This window comes from Dromaius novaehollandiae, chromosome W (assembly GCF_036370855.1).
Source record: "Dromaius novaehollandiae isolate bDroNov1 chromosome W, bDroNov1.hap1, whole genome shotgun sequence".
Taxonomy (NCBI): Eukaryota; Metazoa; Chordata; class Aves; order Casuariiformes; family Dromaiidae; genus Dromaius; species Dromaius novaehollandiae.
In genome coordinates, this window is record NC_088130.1 from 35,178,410 (window position 1) to 35,197,181 (window position 18,772).

The 18,772-nt window shown below is 36.5% G+C and overlaps 1 protein-coding gene across 1 annotated transcript in view; it reads left to right on the forward strand.

Moving 5' to 3' along the window:
• LOC112980281 (RNA polymerase II elongation factor ELL2) overlaps positions 1-16,867 on the forward strand; it is a 53,886-nt gene extending 37,019 nt beyond the window's left edge. The window contains exons 5-12 of the mRNA XM_064500334.1: positions 823-1,082; positions 3,937-4,061; positions 4,205-4,298; positions 6,066-6,645; positions 8,571-8,640; positions 12,103-12,274; positions 13,323-13,367; positions 13,502-16,867. Of these exons, the coding sequence (XP_064356404.1) occupies positions 823-1,082; positions 3,937-4,061; positions 4,205-4,298; positions 6,066-6,645; positions 8,571-8,640; positions 12,103-12,274; positions 13,323-13,367; positions 13,502-13,618 (1,463 nt within the window). The 3' untranslated portion in view covers positions 13,619-16,867. The remainder of the gene's footprint in view (positions 1-822; positions 1,083-3,936; positions 4,062-4,204; positions 4,299-6,065; positions 6,646-8,570; positions 8,641-12,102; positions 12,275-13,322; positions 13,368-13,501) is intronic.
• The last annotated feature ends 1,905 nt before the right edge of the window (positions 16,868-18,772 follow it).

The following is an 18,772-nucleotide window of genomic DNA, read 5'->3' on the forward strand; positions in this document are numbered from 1 at the left end:
CAGGTAATTTTCACTGCAGTCATTTTCTTTAATGCTTTGATAAACTTGTTCTGCACTATAGCAAGTGCTGTTAGAAATGGCTTGCAATGTAGAGAAGTTCTGACTTTTTCCAGAAAACTCAAATTTAGGGTAGACATTGTTATTTGTTTTGGATGTGTTGTTTACAGAGTTGTTCCTCCATTTGAGGAGCGGCATGCCTTTTTATAGAGTGTGAATCAAAATGCTGTGCAGGCTTTGTTTTAAAACCTCTCTGGACTTGGTCCCAAGAATTGTTAAATTTTTGATGTATTGTTTCTGACAAACTTGATGCCATGTATATGGGTGTATTAAGTAGTAGAGGTGAACGCTTCAGTTTGAAATGTGGAGTAAATTTCAGCTTGGGTGATTAATACCAAGTGTTGGTATTATTTTTAAGCAGCGATGCAATTATTTGTATAGACTTGTGCTCTGTAGGCATTAGTAGGGAACTTTTTAATTGTATAGAAGACCTTTGCTTCATACTTCAGAGTACTCTTGTTCTAAAGGTAGTTTGATTTGGGGATACTCAGAGTTCGAGCCTCTAAACCGAAAAAAATAAAAGCACCTATATGAAGATATTAGCAAAATCTTCCTACAAATACTGCTCACTGCATGTTTTTTTTATATTGGATGTTTACTGGTTAATTCCTAGCTTGATGCATCTTTACTACCTCAATATGCTAATAGGTCTTGATCTGAAAATGCTGAATAAATACAGCTTTTACAATTTATCTGGCTTAGTAATTTCTTTATCATTACCTTCCTTGTCTTTTTCTGACCTCTCATGTCACTTTTTTACTTTAGGAAAAAGAGTACAGATAAGAAAAGCACCACAAAGCATTCCAGATGCTGTGCCTGAGAGGAAGAGATCAACACCCATGAACCCAGCAAATACAATACGAAAGACTCATATAAATAACACTGTTTCTCAGCGACCGTACAGGGACAGGGTGATTCACTTGCTCGCACTAAAGACTTACAAGAAACCAGAGTTGCTTGCTCGCTTACAGAGAGATGGTGTTAACCAAAAGGACAAGAATTCCCTTGCAGCTATCCTTCAACAGGTGAGACCATTGAGTTCTTGCCAGCTTTTTCTTCTTCTCCTGTTCTTCTAATCATAACTTTGAGGTATGTTGCCCCATATTTAAGCTAGAAAATGGTAAACACTTTATATGATACTCTTCTCATTTAAGTTTTTCCCGATCAACTTTGACTTGCAGTTTGAGGCATTTGTATAAAGTGAGGGAAGAAGGGAAAGGCTAAAAACAAAATTTGGGGGTATTTTCACTTTGTTAAAATGTCAGGCAGTAACTAACTATTTTTACCTTTGCTCCTAATGGCTTTTTCCCTTTTCTTTGTTACTTTGGACTGCTTAATGGGGGGCCATACTTTCTCTCAATTGCTTGATAGAATTCATCATAGTGCTTTATTTCTTGTGCTGATTTTATGGGGGGAGAAGTTTGGTAATCAAATAGACTGGTATTTCATTTGAATGTATCGGTGGCCTGTAAGTGATACTTGACTTCTCTCTTTTCTCTGCGTTGAAATTGCAATCCTATAAAGGCTGTTTCAGCCTAACAGTAAATGTAGTGGTCAGTTTTTCTGAGCATAGGTTTTCTTTGCTATCATGTGAATTCTGTCTTTATCTTACTTGGAAGCTTTTTTTTATTAAGTAGCTTTTCCAATGAGTTAATTCTCCTTTGAGTTAAGTGCAACTAATATTTATCATAGTCATTAAAATTTTTGGTAAATTTGTAGTGTTATATAGGTTCTGTATTCAAGAGTATCACATTTAATTTTCTACTAAAACAGCTCTGAGAAGGCTTGTTAAGATATAAGGTTGTGGCTGCTCCCTTATTTCTTAATGCTACCTGTTCTCATGTACTGTGGCTGAATTATACATGTATTAATATTTAAAGTAGGAATATTTCCTATTTGTCTAAGCAAGCATTTTAAAAACAACTAAAGCAAGTAAGATTCAACATTTTTACAGTTTTGTTTGATCTTGCATTCAATTTTAAGTCATTGCTTGAAGATGTTTAACGTTGTTGCTTTAAGTTTGCCTAGTGCAAAGGTAGTTTGTTTGACCTTGAAGGTATTTACAATTTAGTGAAAGCCATGTTCTTACATGAATTGAAATACTTGATTTATACTTTAAATCGATTAGAACATTTTAAAAGCGCAGCTGTCTGGAGGACGCAGAAAATTTTTCTGTGTCCCATTATTCTTGGCAACGTTTAAGAAAACTGTTTTGGAACCTTTTACCAGTGTGCAGTGCAAAGTACCCGAAGGTGCTCAATTTGCCATCGGAAATTAACAGGATGAGTACAGTACAATAGCGTTGCAATCTTTTACTTCTAATTCATTGGTGAAATGGTCAAGCACTATACCATGAAAAGTCATGCTTACATTTTTCTCATCTTCATAATCAATTTTTCATAGAAATCTAAAGTTTGGAGCCTAAACTTGTTAAAGATCTAATACACACACATGCGCTTCTCTGGGAATACTGCTTTAACTCTGTTTTTAACAAATTGCTGTTTCTGAGTGTCTGGTATCTGCTTTCCTGCAGTGTAACAAAGAATAAAATTAAAATCAGCTCTGAGAATGTCAGAAAATACATCAGAAGATAAAGCATGCTTTAATCCACTAGCACATATTGAAATCCTTCTTTGAGCACCTACATTTACATTTTGAGCAAATATTTTGGAGGGGGAAAACAGTCAAAGCTACACAAAGCAGTGGTTTTGTGTTGAAGAGTAATCTAGCGTTTTGTCCAGGGTAAACAGCCATGGATGGTTTTACTCCCAGGTTTTCTCTGAAACTCTGAACAGGTCTCAGATGAGGAAGTCTAAAACAACACTTTAGGTGCCCACGGTCATAAGTATTTTGCTAGCTTATTTTAACATTTGGGTATACTTTTCTAAGGAAAATACAAAAACATCTAACTCTCAAAGGTACAGCAATGTGTGCACATAACCATCGCATGAAGTTGCTTTGCTATAATGAACGCTGTGTGTAAAAATGAAGAATGGATCTGGGCATGTACATCTCTTCAACTGTTTTAGCACTAAATTTTGTATTCAAAGCATTGTTTGTTAGGTATATGAATGGAGTTACTTTTTTGCATCAGTAAATCTTTGATATGGCTTAAAACTAATGAGCTGGATGAACAATTCATCTTTATACTAGAAGAAAAAGTTTTGTGCTAGTTAAGTAATCACTTAGGACTTTCCCCAGAAAGGTATATATACCTCATGCATTGCATGTACTAAACTACATGAGTCAGTCACTTCAGAAAGAAAAGCTGTTTATTTATCAAAATGAATGATGACACATAAAGCTGCCATTGCTTGTAGTACAGCAATTAATATGATGATGGAAAGCATACATTGTTCCAAGAATAGTTTGTGCTCTGAAATCATTTATGATAGAAGAGTATCCTGTTTACCCAGTATACCTGTACGAAACAAAAGAACAGGAGGCATCCTGCTGAAATTAAACAAAACCGAATTTGTATTTGGAAGTACATATTTGGGCATCTCAACATAATTAGTGCAGTGAAAACTGAAAATTTTGGTGGAGTTTGTCTTGATTCTTAATGCTGTATTAAAGATGAGAAAATACAGTTATGTGGTTCAGAGAGCTTTTTCACAAAATACATTTCATATATACACAGTAATTTTGGATTCACTTAAATTTTTTAGATCCAAAGTTGACCATGTTTTGAGAATTAGCGCATATTAGATGAGAACTACCTTGATTAAAAACAATCTAAAACTTGGAAAACTGTTGCTTGCTTTTGTTTTCAGCTTATATTTAGCTTTCCAGTATTAACCTTACTGCTGTAGTTTGTGAGCATAGAAATGTATTTAAGTATAATAAATGTATTTGCTTTTCAAATGTCTGCCTGTGTAGGTAGCCAACTTGAATCCCAAGGATAACTCTTACACTCTGAAGGATTATGTGTTTAAAGAGATTCAGAAAGACTGGCCTGGATACAATGAAATAGATAAGCAGTCATTGGAGTTAATACTTGCTAGGTAAGTTCAGTTTTGGGGGGAAGGAAAGTAGCAATCTTTAAAACATGTCTGCTGGAAAATGAGTGTATGTCTTCCCAAATAATGAAAAAACTATGACACAGACATTTTTGCCTTGTAACCTGAAATGTGGGTAATCCTTACAGAAAAGTAAATTCATCTCAGAATGCCACCAGCAGCAGTCATATGGAATCTCCAGTAACTTCTAATAAAGATGCTGCATCAACTTCTCCTTCCCAGGTATTTAATTTGTGGCTTTCTTAACATTACTTAGTGTATTAAGATTTAAAGCACTTTATATTGGTGTAAAAGCTGCAATGTGAGGCAGTAATACTGTCTTTAACATACAAAAAATTGATGCATTTATTTCTAATTGGATGATTACTTTTTAAAATGGTTGCGCTGTGGAAGACTTTAAAAACTTACGGTCACGTAGCCTAAGGACTGTTATATTTAAATAGTGTTCTGTATTTCAGAATATTTATTAAAATCTTCAGAAAAATGATTCCTGTGTAGGCAGTATTTTGTAAATACATGCATAGCTTCTGACAGTGACTATCCCTGTAATGTTTGAACAGCTAACACGTCGACCTAGAATGCGACTATCAGTGGTATATTGACCTTACTGAAGCTTAAACTTGTCGGTAGAAGCTTAACTTCTTAGTTGCAAATGATTGTGTAACAATAACAGGTTTTCTGGTTAAATGCTTTAAATTGTTTTGTATTGCCAAATGACTTGTTTATCTCTGTGTATAGGGAGTTCTTCTAAAGACAAGTGATACGTATTTCCGTTAGACCACTACATGTGTTCAAGGTTCTTTGTGATATGTTAGTTTTAATATGTCAAATATGCACAAGCAGTCTTGTGCTGCTTTTAAGGACTGTTTAAATACAAAATTCAGAGAAGTCCAGAATAAGCAACAAATGACAGTAGCATTCTGCTCCTTTGAGATATTGGTGGAATATTTCTTTTTTCTCTAGGCATTATTTAAATTCCTTTATGATTCAGTGTAGCCTAGGTGTTAAGGCATCTGAGTCAATGTTTGGTACCTCAGTCTTCTCTCAGGCTTTTCAGACTTAAAAGGCTTATGTCCTCTTTTATTATCAATAAAACAGGACAATACAGGCTTTTTAGAAGGAGCTTGAAAACCTTCATATAGAAGGCATTACTTTGAGGAAAAATATCATTGATACTTTCTGTGACTAGAACTGCACTTAAGTAGATGTAATTGAAATTTGAAGGTAGTGGGGGACACGAGCTTGTCTGTACAGAATGATGAACTAGTAAGTACCGAACATATCTTACCCTTAAGGTATTTCTGTTTTAAAAATTGAGGGGGGGGGGGGTGTCACATTCCTGCTTCTTGCTACTTAGCTGCCTGTCAGAAACAGTGAAATGGTGCAAGTGTCATGGACCTCTTCACATCCACTTTCGCGTACACAGAATCTGGAATTATTTCAGCTGAGTAGTAGAAAGCTGTGCCTGGCACTTCTGGTAAAAGCTGCTGCTTTGTATGTCAACATAAGCAGTATACGCTCGTTAAACAAGAGGACACAAACTGGAGAAAAGCTAGAACCACAACTATAGCAAAACCTGGCTTTTTACCTACTTTCTATCTGCTTTGCTCTTCACATGTTCTGATAAGTACAGTGTCACATGCTACTTAGAACTGCTTTAATAAATAACATCATTTTGTGGCAGCAAATGTTTACTCTTACCAGATATATCTGTACTGAAATTGATACTTACTGACCTGACCTTATTTTAGTAAAGGCTTTGATAGAGCATCTGAGTGGAGCATCTTTCTTCCAGAAACCTTAGTTGTAGATCTGAAGAAGAACTTGCCGCATTGTAAGAAGTTAAAAACCATGCGTGAGATAAGGCATATATTTAGCTGCAGTAATTTTTCTGCCGGTTATTTTTGGATAAGAAAGATGTTTTCAGCAGTTACCTGTTTGGAAATGTACCTTTCAGCATCAGAGAAAAACTAATGTTATTTTTTACAGAAACGGCTTTTGGATTCTGATTTTATCGATCCGTTAATGAATAAAAAACCAAGGATATCTCACCTTACCAATCGAGTTCAGCCAACATTCAACGGTCACTTGCCTGCCTCCAGCGAGAAAGCTGCTGCAGCCCCCCCGCCGCCACCTCCCCCTGCAGCTGCTGCTACTCCCACTCCTCCACCGCTTCCCTCTACTCACCTTCCTGTTTCAAACCCTCCTCAGACTGTAAACTCTAACTCCAACTCCCCCAGCACTCCCGAAGGCCGGGGGACTCAAGATCTGCCTGTAGACAGCTTTAGTCAGAATGGCAGCAGCATCTATGAGGACCAGCAAGAAAAATATACCTCTAGGACTCCTTTGGAAATCCCAGCATCCACTACAGTTCAGTTAGAGTGTCCAAAGTCCACAGATGAGAAGCATTCAGCGTTGCACAAAAAGTCCAAAAAGAAAGCAAAAAAGCATAAGGAGAAGGACCAAATCAAAAAGCATGATACTGTGAGTGTAGACGAAAAGGAGAAAGACCTTAGGAAAGAAGAAACTGCCAAGCTGAAAAGCTCCTCCAGTTTGGAGTCAAGTGAAGGTATTAATATGCTGCTTTTTCTACCTATGGGTAACCCTTATAATTTGATCAGTGAAACCAGGGGCTGGAAGAGGGAATGATCTAGCTCTCCCTTGCTCTAGTTAAGTTACTTACCATTATCACTATTTTATGGTGAAGAGTTAGGAAACAATTGTTTGTCTGCCATTGTATTGCATTGTAACTATTATTATATATTAAAAAAAAATCTGAACTTGTTCTCCTGGATCCTTAGCTAAAATTAGACTCATTTTTATAAATTCTTACTCCATACTACAGAGTAAGAACAAAACATTAGAACAAAGAAATACTAAATGGATTGCTATTAGGTAGTAATTGGCTAAAAGGGAGGGCTAGATATTAGAAAAACACAACAGGTTATTTTTTTCCTTGATTTCCATTAAATTGGTCGCTCACTTAAACCTACTCTGTTTCTTAAATCAGCAAGTTTTAAAGCCTGCACACTCAAATTACATGATTAACAGCTTGTCACAATCCTTATTGTTATCTACTTGTTTATTGAAACACATGGAACAGATGCAGATGTATTTCACCATATGTGAATGTTCATGGCACTTTGCCTTTAGGGCATAAATTGGCATGTGGTTTACTAGAGTTTTGGTTTGGACAGTGCTGTAAACTCTTGTCCCTTTTGGCTACAAAAACTTTTTACTTCAAAAAAAAATAAAATAAAAAGACATAAACACTTTTAAAATGCCACTGCAAAGCTAAACAAACTTGCAAATTATATATTGAAGTTCCTAAGTGTACTAAGTCATTCAAGCAAATAATTCCTGAGTTTCTGGAAATCAAATGTTCACAGCAAAACCATATTCACCTAAGTTCTACTACATGTAGAATATGTGTACAATAGAGAGTTGTACTGCTGTTTGCATTTATCTCTTAGAGATTTTTTTTCCCCACTTCTGCCTCTTATACCACCTAATGCTTTAATTATTAAAAGCAAAAGAATGGAGTAGAACATGGTATGATAGCTTTTTACTCTCCTCGACATATGAGGCTCAAATAGCTTAGAGATTGGTAAGAATGTCTGAGCTTCGTCAGAAATACTGTGTTTAAACAGTGGCAATGTAAGATAATTAACACAAAGGATTGTGTGGGACTTTCTAAAACTTCCCAACAATCCCTAAATGAAAAGTAGAGATGTATTACCAGGATATTGAACACTTCTTCCTGTTCCAGGTAACTTTTCCTTATTTATCAAAACAATAAGTGGTTCTCAAAATATTACTTTAAACAGAGGGGTTAGGGGTTAAGTGTACTCTGTTTTCATAATGCCAACTCAAAGAGCAATTTACAAGTGCAAAAAACTATCAAATCCAGTATTGCTGCATTAACAAGGAGAAAATCTTTGTTGCACATAACTGAAGCCTGAATGCCAGTTACTTGTATAGAGTGCTATTCTCTGTTTAGAAGAGTGCTGAAATTAAATCTAACTTTGCATATCTGTAGTTGCCAGGGAAGGAGGGAGAAAATGTGGCCTGAAAAGAACTTCAGCTTTCTACCCTATTTATTGCAGTCCTCTGGAACCTGGATGTTGATAGAGATGTATATCAAGCTGTCTTAAGTTGTGCAGCTACATCTGCTGCTGCATAACTTGAATTGCTGCACAGGTGCCACGTCAAGTCTTGAAATAAGAAAGGTTGACCTTGAGTTAATAGTGTTACCTGTAGACTAAAGTAGTTGTGTCCTGCTTTTAAACTCTGGTACTGCCTACTATGGGGAAGGCCTTGTGAGCTCTATTATTATATTGCAGAGCTTTTTCTTAGTAACCTACTATGAGAATAAAACTCTAAAGGATTTTTTCAGGCCTGTCAGATTGGTATTGTTTGGCTATATTAAATCCATTTCATGAATGTCATGAAACCGTTTATCGTGAATGTCACACTTCTGCTTTTCTGTTATAGGAGTTAAAGAAACTTGCACTGCCTCCACAGATCCTCCTTCATCAACAAGTGAACTACCAGATTACTTCATGTGAGTAAAATCATAATCAAGAATCTCTCACCACTCATTGAAGCAATTGAAAAAAATGCCTGTAAAAACTGTTGTTTAGCTACAAATTATAAAATTTGCCAAAATATGTCTCTAGAATAATGACAGGTTCCCTTAATTTTAAATCAACCAGGAGCCTTATTTGAATACCTGTAAGTTTTGAACTCTGAGGTGGTCCTTAATTAATTTGAGCAAAAAGCATTAAAACCAAGACTTTTTTTTATATAGTTCAGAAGAGGACTGAAGTCATTTAATCTCATCCTCTTTCTTCATAATAGCAGAATAGAAAATAAATATCAACATGTGCTGCCTTCTTTTTAGAGGTGAGGCAACACAGGAGGACAACCGAATGTTAAAATACTGAATATGTGAAGTTCAGGCATCTTTTCTGTGTTTTCACTGATTAGAGCATCTAAGCTGGGAAGGTGGGAGGGAAAAATAGCAACCTCAAAGTCCAGTGCTATGAAGCGTATATAATAAAAGTAGAAGGAGTTAACCATATAAAGTGGCTACTGCTGAACTTGAAGGTACAGCAAAATACCCCATTTTGCTATACAATTGCGGAGCAAGGAGCTAGAGAAAATAGAGAAATCTCAGCTCAAATTTTAAATTTTAGCTTCTTAATGATAATTAGAGATAAAAATGTATTAAATTCTTATGTGAAATAATGTATCTACAGTGACTGGGGAGTTACAGTCGATAAACTTCCAAAAAAGAAAAAATTACTTGCCAGTAAGTTTAATTTTAGCTCCTTAACCAGTCGTCACACACAAGATAATTTAATATGTCCAAAAGTTAGAATTTACTTGTTAAAGAGAATTTTCAGCCACTGTTGCAGTAAGACAAATATTAAAGAATGAAATAGCTCTAATAGTCGAATCATTTGATTGCCTAAATACTTTTTTCTTATAATATTAAAGATCATTTTTACCAGAAGGGTTATTTTCTTACTGTTGTAAAACTGCACAGAGAAATAGTTTCTGTAAATAGCCAGTGCATGTTTTTTTTCCATTGATGGCCTTTTTAAAAAAAAAAAAAAAGAAAAAGAAAAAGTCAAATGGCTGCTGTGCAATTATTGGAAGGCTTTGGTCACTACAACCTGAATTTCTAACAAAATACTGTGTGGAGGAGGGAAGGTGCTGGAAAGATGAGTTTGAGAAGGTTTTGATGGCTGTTGCAATGCTCCAAGCTGAATGAGTAACACGATCTGTCAGCCAGTGGGTGCTTGAGGCATTTTGGCAGTGCCATTACGTGGCGTGGCGTCAGCTGCAGCAGTGACGCTGGGCCCTTGTTGTCACATTTGCAATGCAGAAGGGGAGAGACTGCTGTCTCTGTCTGTTAAAATGCTGCTAATTGCCTGGATCTCTGACTTCTATCAGAGGAAAAGATCAGTTATACTAGGAATAATGTCAGCAGTATTAAGTAAGTGAGTTGAGGCCTCCCTACAGCCAAGCACTTTAACTTTGGTGCATCTTCTGTTTGTGTTAAAGCAGGTGGCACAGTAATGCCCTGCACTGTATTTAATATAGTAAGTGATACTTTATGGAAAGACTGAAAATAAGTCTAGCCCTGCAGGGAAGCAGTTTAACGCTTAAAGTGTTAGGCTGAGGATTCAAACCTAGATTTAATTCTGAGCCTCTGCTGGGTGAATACACAGATTCAGCTATTCGCTGGCTGCTGCTTCATAAGTTGAGAGCTGTGATAGTGACCTTGTCAAAATGCTTTGAAATCTTCTTTCATCTTCTCAGAAGTAGTATGTGATTATTTGATGCAATTTAATATTCAAGTTGGATGCCAATAGCATTGCTGATAAAATAAGAAAAAAACTTTTCGAGTAAGATTTTTGTTTTGGATTTTTGGACTGATTGGGGATTAAAAACTTTAATGATAGAATTTTCTGGGAAGGGAGCTAGCTTTGGAATAATCTTCCAGATAAGCTAGTGGCCTTTGCATCCTGGAAAAAAACTGAAGTATGACTGTTTCAGAAATCTGGTTGATCAATATAGAAATATTAAAACATGAAAGCACCCACAATATGATCCAGTACAAAGGACTCTAATAGTTTATTTCCAACTTTTCTGCCTGCCTCTAAGTACCATATAACTCATGAGTGTGATCATGGCTTTAGTATAAAGATTCTTTCCATCTTAAAGGTTATGAGAGCAAAATAACTTTAAACTTTTTAAGCAAACAAAGCAAAAGCTATAAAAATAAATTCAGTTTTTCCCTCTTCTACTCTTACTACTTCTGTCTGCACACTTAGATTGCAACTGCTTTGCTGGGGCACTTAAGTCCTTTGCTCGCACTGTGTTGCTGTGGTGTTGCTTGCCCAGCCCATGCGATGTACCTGTTTGTAAGCCAATATTCCACACTATCACTCCACTCGTATCGCCTAGAAAGTTGAAGGGCATCTTTAGTTTTATTTAAGAGACTGTATAACTAATCAGGTGCATCTGGACTAGGCTATACATCACTGCTAGAAGCTGTCATCTGTGTTAGTACAGAGTTTCAACTTGTTTGATTTTTACAGCATGTTAAAATTAATCAAAGGGTGGTTTGAAGAATCATCCTCTTGGAAGGTGCCTATGTCATCCAAAGAGTTAAGTCTTTGGGCAAGAAGGACCTGAAATCCTTCCATCCTTCCGTATTGATGTGACTGGAAGAGAACAAAACAAAATAAAAATGCCAGGAGTGTATCTATTACTTGCATTGCTACCTTATCTTGAATTTGTATAATGAGCTTGTTATATCCTCTTATGTTTATTTGGAGGAGAGAACAATAAGGAAAGTGTGTCAGTAGCATCAGTGACTTTAAGTATTTATGTTGTGTTTGCTTAAGGAGGGGATGTGATTGTTTTTTTCCCAGTTTCAGACTTACCTTGCAATTTGCTGTATTCTAAGTATGATAGGTGAATTGAACTTCTGTTTACCAAAATAATCAATATTATCAATAACTATTATTTTTGTTAGGGTGGCACAAACCTAGCAAAAACCTAAACTGCATCCTAGTTCATAAATTTAGTCCCTTCAAAAAATTCAACAAAATGAATTTTCAGAAGGAAATAAGACTATTAATCTGTCCCTTCACAGAACCAGACTATAAGTTTCCCCTCTCACTTAGGCTGGTGCATTATTTAGTCTTTCTAAATTTGAATGATTGCTTGTGTTGTGTAAGTCTGCTACATTTTGCACAACTTCTGAATGAAACCTCTCAAAAGCAAAATACTACCAAGTCATTGCTGTAAAAATACAGTAGATTTTTATGACGATTATAATTACATAAATATGCTCTCTTGGTCATATGCGCTTACATGTAGAAAAGCCAAGTCAGTCAGATAGTTAACTGACTTAAAAGCAAACCTGGGCATCTGTTTGATATGAACTAATTATCAATTAGTGTAATCGGTGTAAAAATTCAAGTTGTACACTTATTTTTTCCATTAGAAAATACATAGCTATAGTCTCATATGAGCAACGCCAGAGTTACAAGGATGATTTCAATGCAGAGTATGATGAGTACAGGAATTTGCATGCTCGGATGGAGAATGTCACTAGGAGATTCATGAAACTTGATGCACAAAGGAAACTTCTTTCTCCAGGATCCAAGGAATATCAGGTAAAGAAGAATAAATCTCTTCCAAATGTCCACATTTTCAGCATAGACAGATGCTTCAACATATAAATCTATTAAATTATATTGATACAGTTTTAAAAGACTTGTCAGGTTGAATGTCTATAGTCATCTAACTGGAGTTATCAGATTACCTCAAGCTCTAATGAACATTTGGCAGTATCCTGGTGAGGTAAAGAGTGCTGCTATACAGATGCAGGGGGGAAAAAAAGCACGTGGAATCAAATGACTGTAATGCTAAGGCTTTCCTGAAGCTCCATTCACCTTGATTTTAACAGGAATTATATGCTTACCTAGACCTAGATTCATAAATGTATTTAGCACCTAGTTGGCTGGCTCAAATCATAGCCAAAGTTTTTAGCGAAGTGTATTAAAACCTGGTATTCTGGCTTTCAAGCCTAGATTGCTGGTTTTTGGACAAATAAATCCCAAGTGTTCAGTACGAGAATTCTTCAATTTTGTGTATATACTGTGGATTTTTGGTGGCATCTGGCTTTTATAAATGTTTGGACATTATTGCAAACGTATTTGTGAGCAGAAAGAATAATTTAAAATCGTAGATACTGTACAGTCTGACAAATGAGAAGACCCTTCAGAACTCCCCTATAATTAGTAGTTCCACAATGGCAGTGACAAGATACATACCTACACTGCTGCTGGTTACCCATATCTGTGCTCTGACCCTACAGGGACCAGCTATGGTTTTTGTAGCTTGTCAAAATCCTACAAGTTGTTTAGTCCTTAATTCAAGACTCCCCCCACTTCTGAGCTGACAGCGAGCGCAAGTATTTTACAGTGGCATTAAAGTGACTTCATAAAGGGAATCTTCAAACACATGCTGCTTTGGTTGCTTATTTACAGGTTTAATTTCAGTGCTGCTCTTTTTTTTGGTAACATAGCAGGAATGGTGGCTTATGGAAAAGAAAATATATTTAGTAAAACTGTTTTTTTTCTTTTTTAAAGTTTTAAGTAGAGTTGCATTTTATGGTAGTGAAATGTCCTTCATATTGTTTTCACATTTTTTCCCTTGAAGATCCTTCACGAGGAAGTCCTAGAAGAGTATCGAAAGATAAAACAGGTATGTGCAACAACTTGATTTGTGGGAGGTGGAAAGAACTGAGTCTGGCTTGAGGCCTTTTTTTAAGCAATGGACATAGAAAAATTAAACTCTAGAAATATTTCCACGCCCTAACTTTCTTTTTATCTTTACAGTCTAGCCCCAACTACCATGAAGAGAAGTATAGATGTGAATATCTTCATAACAAGCTGGCTCATATTAAAAGACTAATAGGTGAATTTGACCAACGGCAAGCAGAGTCATGGCATTAGTCTTCTGCTTGGACCAGGAGATGTGAATGAACCTAAGCTTATTTATTTAAAATTCCAAATGAGTTGCTCTAAGATTCTAAAAAGATTAAACTTTTGCATTACAAAAGTTTCAGTATTAGCAGACTTGAGTTACTACTTTTGTTGTTGTTGATGTTGCTTATATGCATATTTGAAGCTGCTTTTTCTGGTCCCTTCTTTTCTTCAAGACTTATGTTTGTCCATGGAAATCATTTTATCAGTAGACACTAGGGATCCAGTACATCTACTTTGAAGTTGTGCACATTTTAAGAAAATATTGTAGCAAATCGAAATGCTTTTGGATAAATATAAGGCTGTTTTCTGACCTTTCTTGTTAATGCAAACTCTTTGCCTTAAATGGTAGAAGGTTTAGAAATTTGCACAAAAATTAAAAAAAAAAAAAAGAAAACATTGTTTTGGAGGGTTAAAAGAGGCATGTATATAAATGCTATATACAGCCCATCTTTGTTACAACAGAAACTTACCCCTGCAACTTAAACCCCCCATTGCAATGATTGCCTTAAGGTGTTTGCTTGTGTATATTTAGTGTAGTTAAATTATTAGCTACACTGCTTCCCGCTTTACTGAAGCACCTGGGAAGCACTACGTGGCCTACCAGTGTCTGAAAGTGTGTGCTTGTACTGTATGTGTGCAAGAATGTGTGGGTGTGAGCATGCATGATGGGGGAAGGAAAAAAAGCTGCTACTCTTAAAGTAGGCCAAACGCTCAGGTTAAAACAACTGATGAGTGTTGCTGTAGGTTTTTTCCTATAAAATTGCAACTTCTATTGTGGAAGATGAGAGCATTTCCATTTCAATAGTTTGTCAGCTTTATTAATGTTGGAAATTGATACTTTACAAAATTAAACAGATATATAGTTTTTGGGCAAGATTATAAAATTAAACATGTAGGTTACCTATTTATATACTACTATAAAGTATTTTTTGAAGAGAGATATGCAAAGAAGCTATTGCCTACATGAAATGTATATTTAAAGATTTTTGTCCTGGGTGCCAGGAGTATTAACAAAGAACAGATGTATTTAACTATAAAATACTGTGATCACCAAACAGCACAAACTTTCATTTCATGCAGTTTTTTTGGTTTAATTTGATTTAAACCATCGCTTACTTTATCATGTGGAAACACAGGTTATTTGGTCAAAATTAAGCAAAATCTTTGTTTGTCTTATTGTATTTGTCTTTTCAAAGTGCTGCCAATTGAAAAGGGAAGCATTATGTTTACAAATCTGATTTTGGAATGTTTGCCAAAATTTTGGTAGTATCTCTAATAAACTTTGTCTCCAGCATCAAAAAAACTGTTGTGTATCACTGTAAACCAGAAAATGTTGAAAACTGCCAGAAAACATGCATTCAGGTAAATGGGAGCATTGGAATTTTCACCTTAAATTTGTGTTCAAAAATGTTACGTTCATGAGGATGAAATAGTATGCAAGGTGTACCACTACACACAGTGTGCATTATAGCTATGTGTTATTACTTATTTGAGACCAAGTTGATTTTTGGGTCCCTTAGATTAGTACAGTTGTTTTAAACTTCACATCTCAAATAGTAAAATGAGATTTCTTGCTTCCCATTGACAGTTGCATGCATGTGGATTTTGGGGCTGAATTCAAGCCAGATTGTACACACAGAGCAACGCCCAAATACAAGTGCAGGAGTTGGTAACTTTGCTGCAGTTCTGGTGCAGCTGCACTGGATGGTTAGATTTCAATCTTAAAATGTCTGTTAAGGTTAAAATAATGTGAAGTTCCTGATATTGGGACCAATTTAGGCAGCAAGTGTTCTTTTAGCTAGACCATATGCACCAATCTCACATTGGCTGCCAAAATGGACACACAATGCTGCTGCAACTGTCTAAATGTGTTGTTACCACTTACAGTACTGTCACTGTATAACTGAGGCCCAGTGCAGTTAACTAATTTTTTTTCCTCCTCTTGTGTAGAGAAGTGACCTGTATTGGCATGCATCTTCTGGTTTACAGGCTGTGTATCTAGTGCAGCTGGAGGCTAATACTATTTCAGAGGTCCAGCACTGCGTATCATCATGAGACCTGACAAGCTACTGCAAAGGCCTTAATTGAAGATTTTGCCCATTTGCATTGAGCATTTCTGAAGCCTTGCAAGTATACCTAGCAGCCTACATATTGCAAAATAGTGCTGTAAACCTACATATCTCGTTTCCCTTGAGTTGACATTCCTGTTCAGCAAATGTGGAGAGCCCATAAGTAGGGCCTCTAAACTGTATTGCCTTTCCTGTAAAACTGGCCTACTCACTCGTAGAAACAGACATTGCAGATGGTGGCATCTTGGCTCGGGTTACACTACTATAAATCTGAAACAAAAGATTGATGTAGAGAAGGGGCAACGGTGCATGTCTCCTTTATGGAAACTGTGAATCTCTGCAGTTTAAAAAAAAAAGGGGGGGGGGGTCAAGCGGGAGGCAGTAGCCCTTTCCAGTTGGCTTAAAAAAAAAAAAAAATCAATGGCTAGGAGGATTGGTTTCCAATTCTATTATAGTTTGGGGGAGGAAAACCTGTGCTCAAAGTAAAATTTTTTCTCTCAATTGTAGATATGCTCTAAACTGTCACTTAAAGTAGCTCACTGTTGACTGCTTTTAAGTCTTCAGTTGACCTTGTCAGTTATCAAAAAAAAAAAAAATTAATCTTTTGGAAGTGTTTTGTAAAAACAGATAGATAAGTGTTGGAGGCAAGTTACTTAAACAGGATTTAAACAAAAGTTGGATTAAAACGTTGATATTGTAACTTTGCTCATTCCATTAGCTTTTTTTTTTTTAAATAGTTATGTTACAACCAGTCTTTCTGAATATGTAAATGTTGATTCATGCTGAGACCTATGGCTACTTTGAAGTATAATTCTTTTCATAAGTTTTAATATAATTTGTTTGTGTACCTGAGGTGGGAGGGATGTGGCCAGCAATTCCATAACCACCTTTCTTTTAGGGAAGGGTATGAAGTATGAAATTGAATAAAGGAGGACAATATTTGGGAGTGTGAAGGCTTAAAACAGGGCTGTGAATCCCCCTTTCTGACTTGGAGACTATTTTAAAACTTTTTTCAATTTTTTCCATACAAACTGTATTAAAAATCTGTAAGTGAAACATCCTGGGGCGTTTTGTTAATGAACACTTGAGCCATTGTTGCCCCTCTGTTCTACATCAATTTAAGTTCAATAAAATGTTAACTTTGCAATTCTGAGACTTGGGGGTTTTCTTGGTGGGAAGGGGGTACTCCTGCATCTTTGCAATGAAGCACTAATTCTGGCACTAGGACTGCTTACTGCCTTACCTTTGAAGTGTAAGGCAAATTTTGATCAGAGTTCAAGGTGTGCCTTCTATACCTCAGGGTATAGAGTCTCACTGTGGTGTTCTACAACTAATTTATGAAGAGGACACCACACTATTGTGCAGAAGTGCTGCTGTCAAGCATAGATAGCAAAATGAGGAAGATGTGCATAAAAAGTGCCTCAGCACATCTAATTTATCTTGTCAGTAAACAGAAGGTAATTTATTCCAGCCTGAGTGAAAACATGCTGCTTTAGTTAGAGCTGAAAACTAAATACATATATATATTTTTCCTTCAAGTTGTCGTCTTCTAATTAGTCTGCTTTTTTTTGCTTGCAGTTTAATATCCTACCTCCTTCACTTCCCTTTCCCATGCCGACAAGTGACCTGTATTCCTTGTCTTCTGGTGCCGAGACTGATTTCTAAGCTAAACCCAAAATGTTCAGATGTGGATGATTGCTTTTTTATTTCCTGGTGTTTAAACTGTGGGCTTAACTTCTGGCGCTACTTCTTTATTACAAAGCACAGGATATAGTCCTTGCAAAACACTTTGAAATACATCAAACTTACCATCTGGGAAAGTGTCAATGGCAATAGGGTTTTTTCCTGCCACTAGACATACTACCCTGTCAGGGAAAGAAGCAGCAGCACTGTCTTACGAAGGTCCAGCTGCTAGTTGAAAGGCTAGGGTTTTTGTTACAGAAATTGCTTATCAGTAACTGTTGGTACAGCACTTGCATCAATTTCAACAGTTGGTTATAAATGTGAAAACTGTAGCATGGATAAAGGTCTTACAAGCAGAAATCCTGATTGTGGTTCACATCTCACTGCACCAGTAAGCTGCTGTTAGAAGGTGCAAGTTCCAGGCATGAGTAGGCCTGGGCATTGCTGGCTATTCCAAAACACCAAAACAGTTAAGGTTTTCACCTTTAAAAAAAAAAAAAAAAAAAAAAAAAGTGGTCCAAGAAGTTATAGTTGACTGAAAGGTGGAAAGCTGCTATCCATCCCTGTTCAAAATTGGTGTAAAGGTACTGACTAATGACTTTTACTAGAAAAGCCATTCTACACCTATGATGATGAGCTTGTATTGGCACAAAAAGTCAGTATTATGCTGGTTACAGCCCTCAGTAAACTACATAGAGCTTTGATCCAAATCTCTCTGTGCTCCCTCATGCCAAGTACTCATCTCACATGTATATTCCTATACAGTCCTAGTCCTGAAACAAGGTTACATTTTTCTGAAAGTGATGTAAAAAGTTTGACAAAACAGGTATAGAAGTAGTCATTTTTTTTCTGTTTGGTCAAAATCTTGTACAGAAAGAGTTGTGCTATAGCAGTAGGCTGAAAGCTAGGAGCATTGTAAAGATCATAACTTTTAGTTGTGCCTAACTGTCCAGCTGAGGAATTTGGATTCCTGCTCCTATTTCTTTACTGACTTAAGGGTTAGCTGTGCATTTCCACTGTCATACAGAGGTGGATTTGCATCAGGTGAATGGCATCACCATTAATAATTCCATTTAAACCTGGTTTAAAAATGCAATGTTAAGAAGGCCGTTGTGGTCAAAAGCTTAGCTGTTTTTATATGGTTAAACTTTTTAAACTCTGCTACTCCATGGTACTACTAGCCCAGAAACAAAGCAGTCCCTTGCAGGTCTTCTGCAAGTCAGTAGACTGCAGCGGTACCAAGGGGCCAGGAGCATGACCGCCCTGCTGGCATTGCCAGGACACTGTGAGCAGCTCTGTGTCCCACGCCAGCCAGCCCTCAGCTGGTGTAACCAAGGCAGAAAGGAGATGCAGGCTTCAGGCCCTGCAC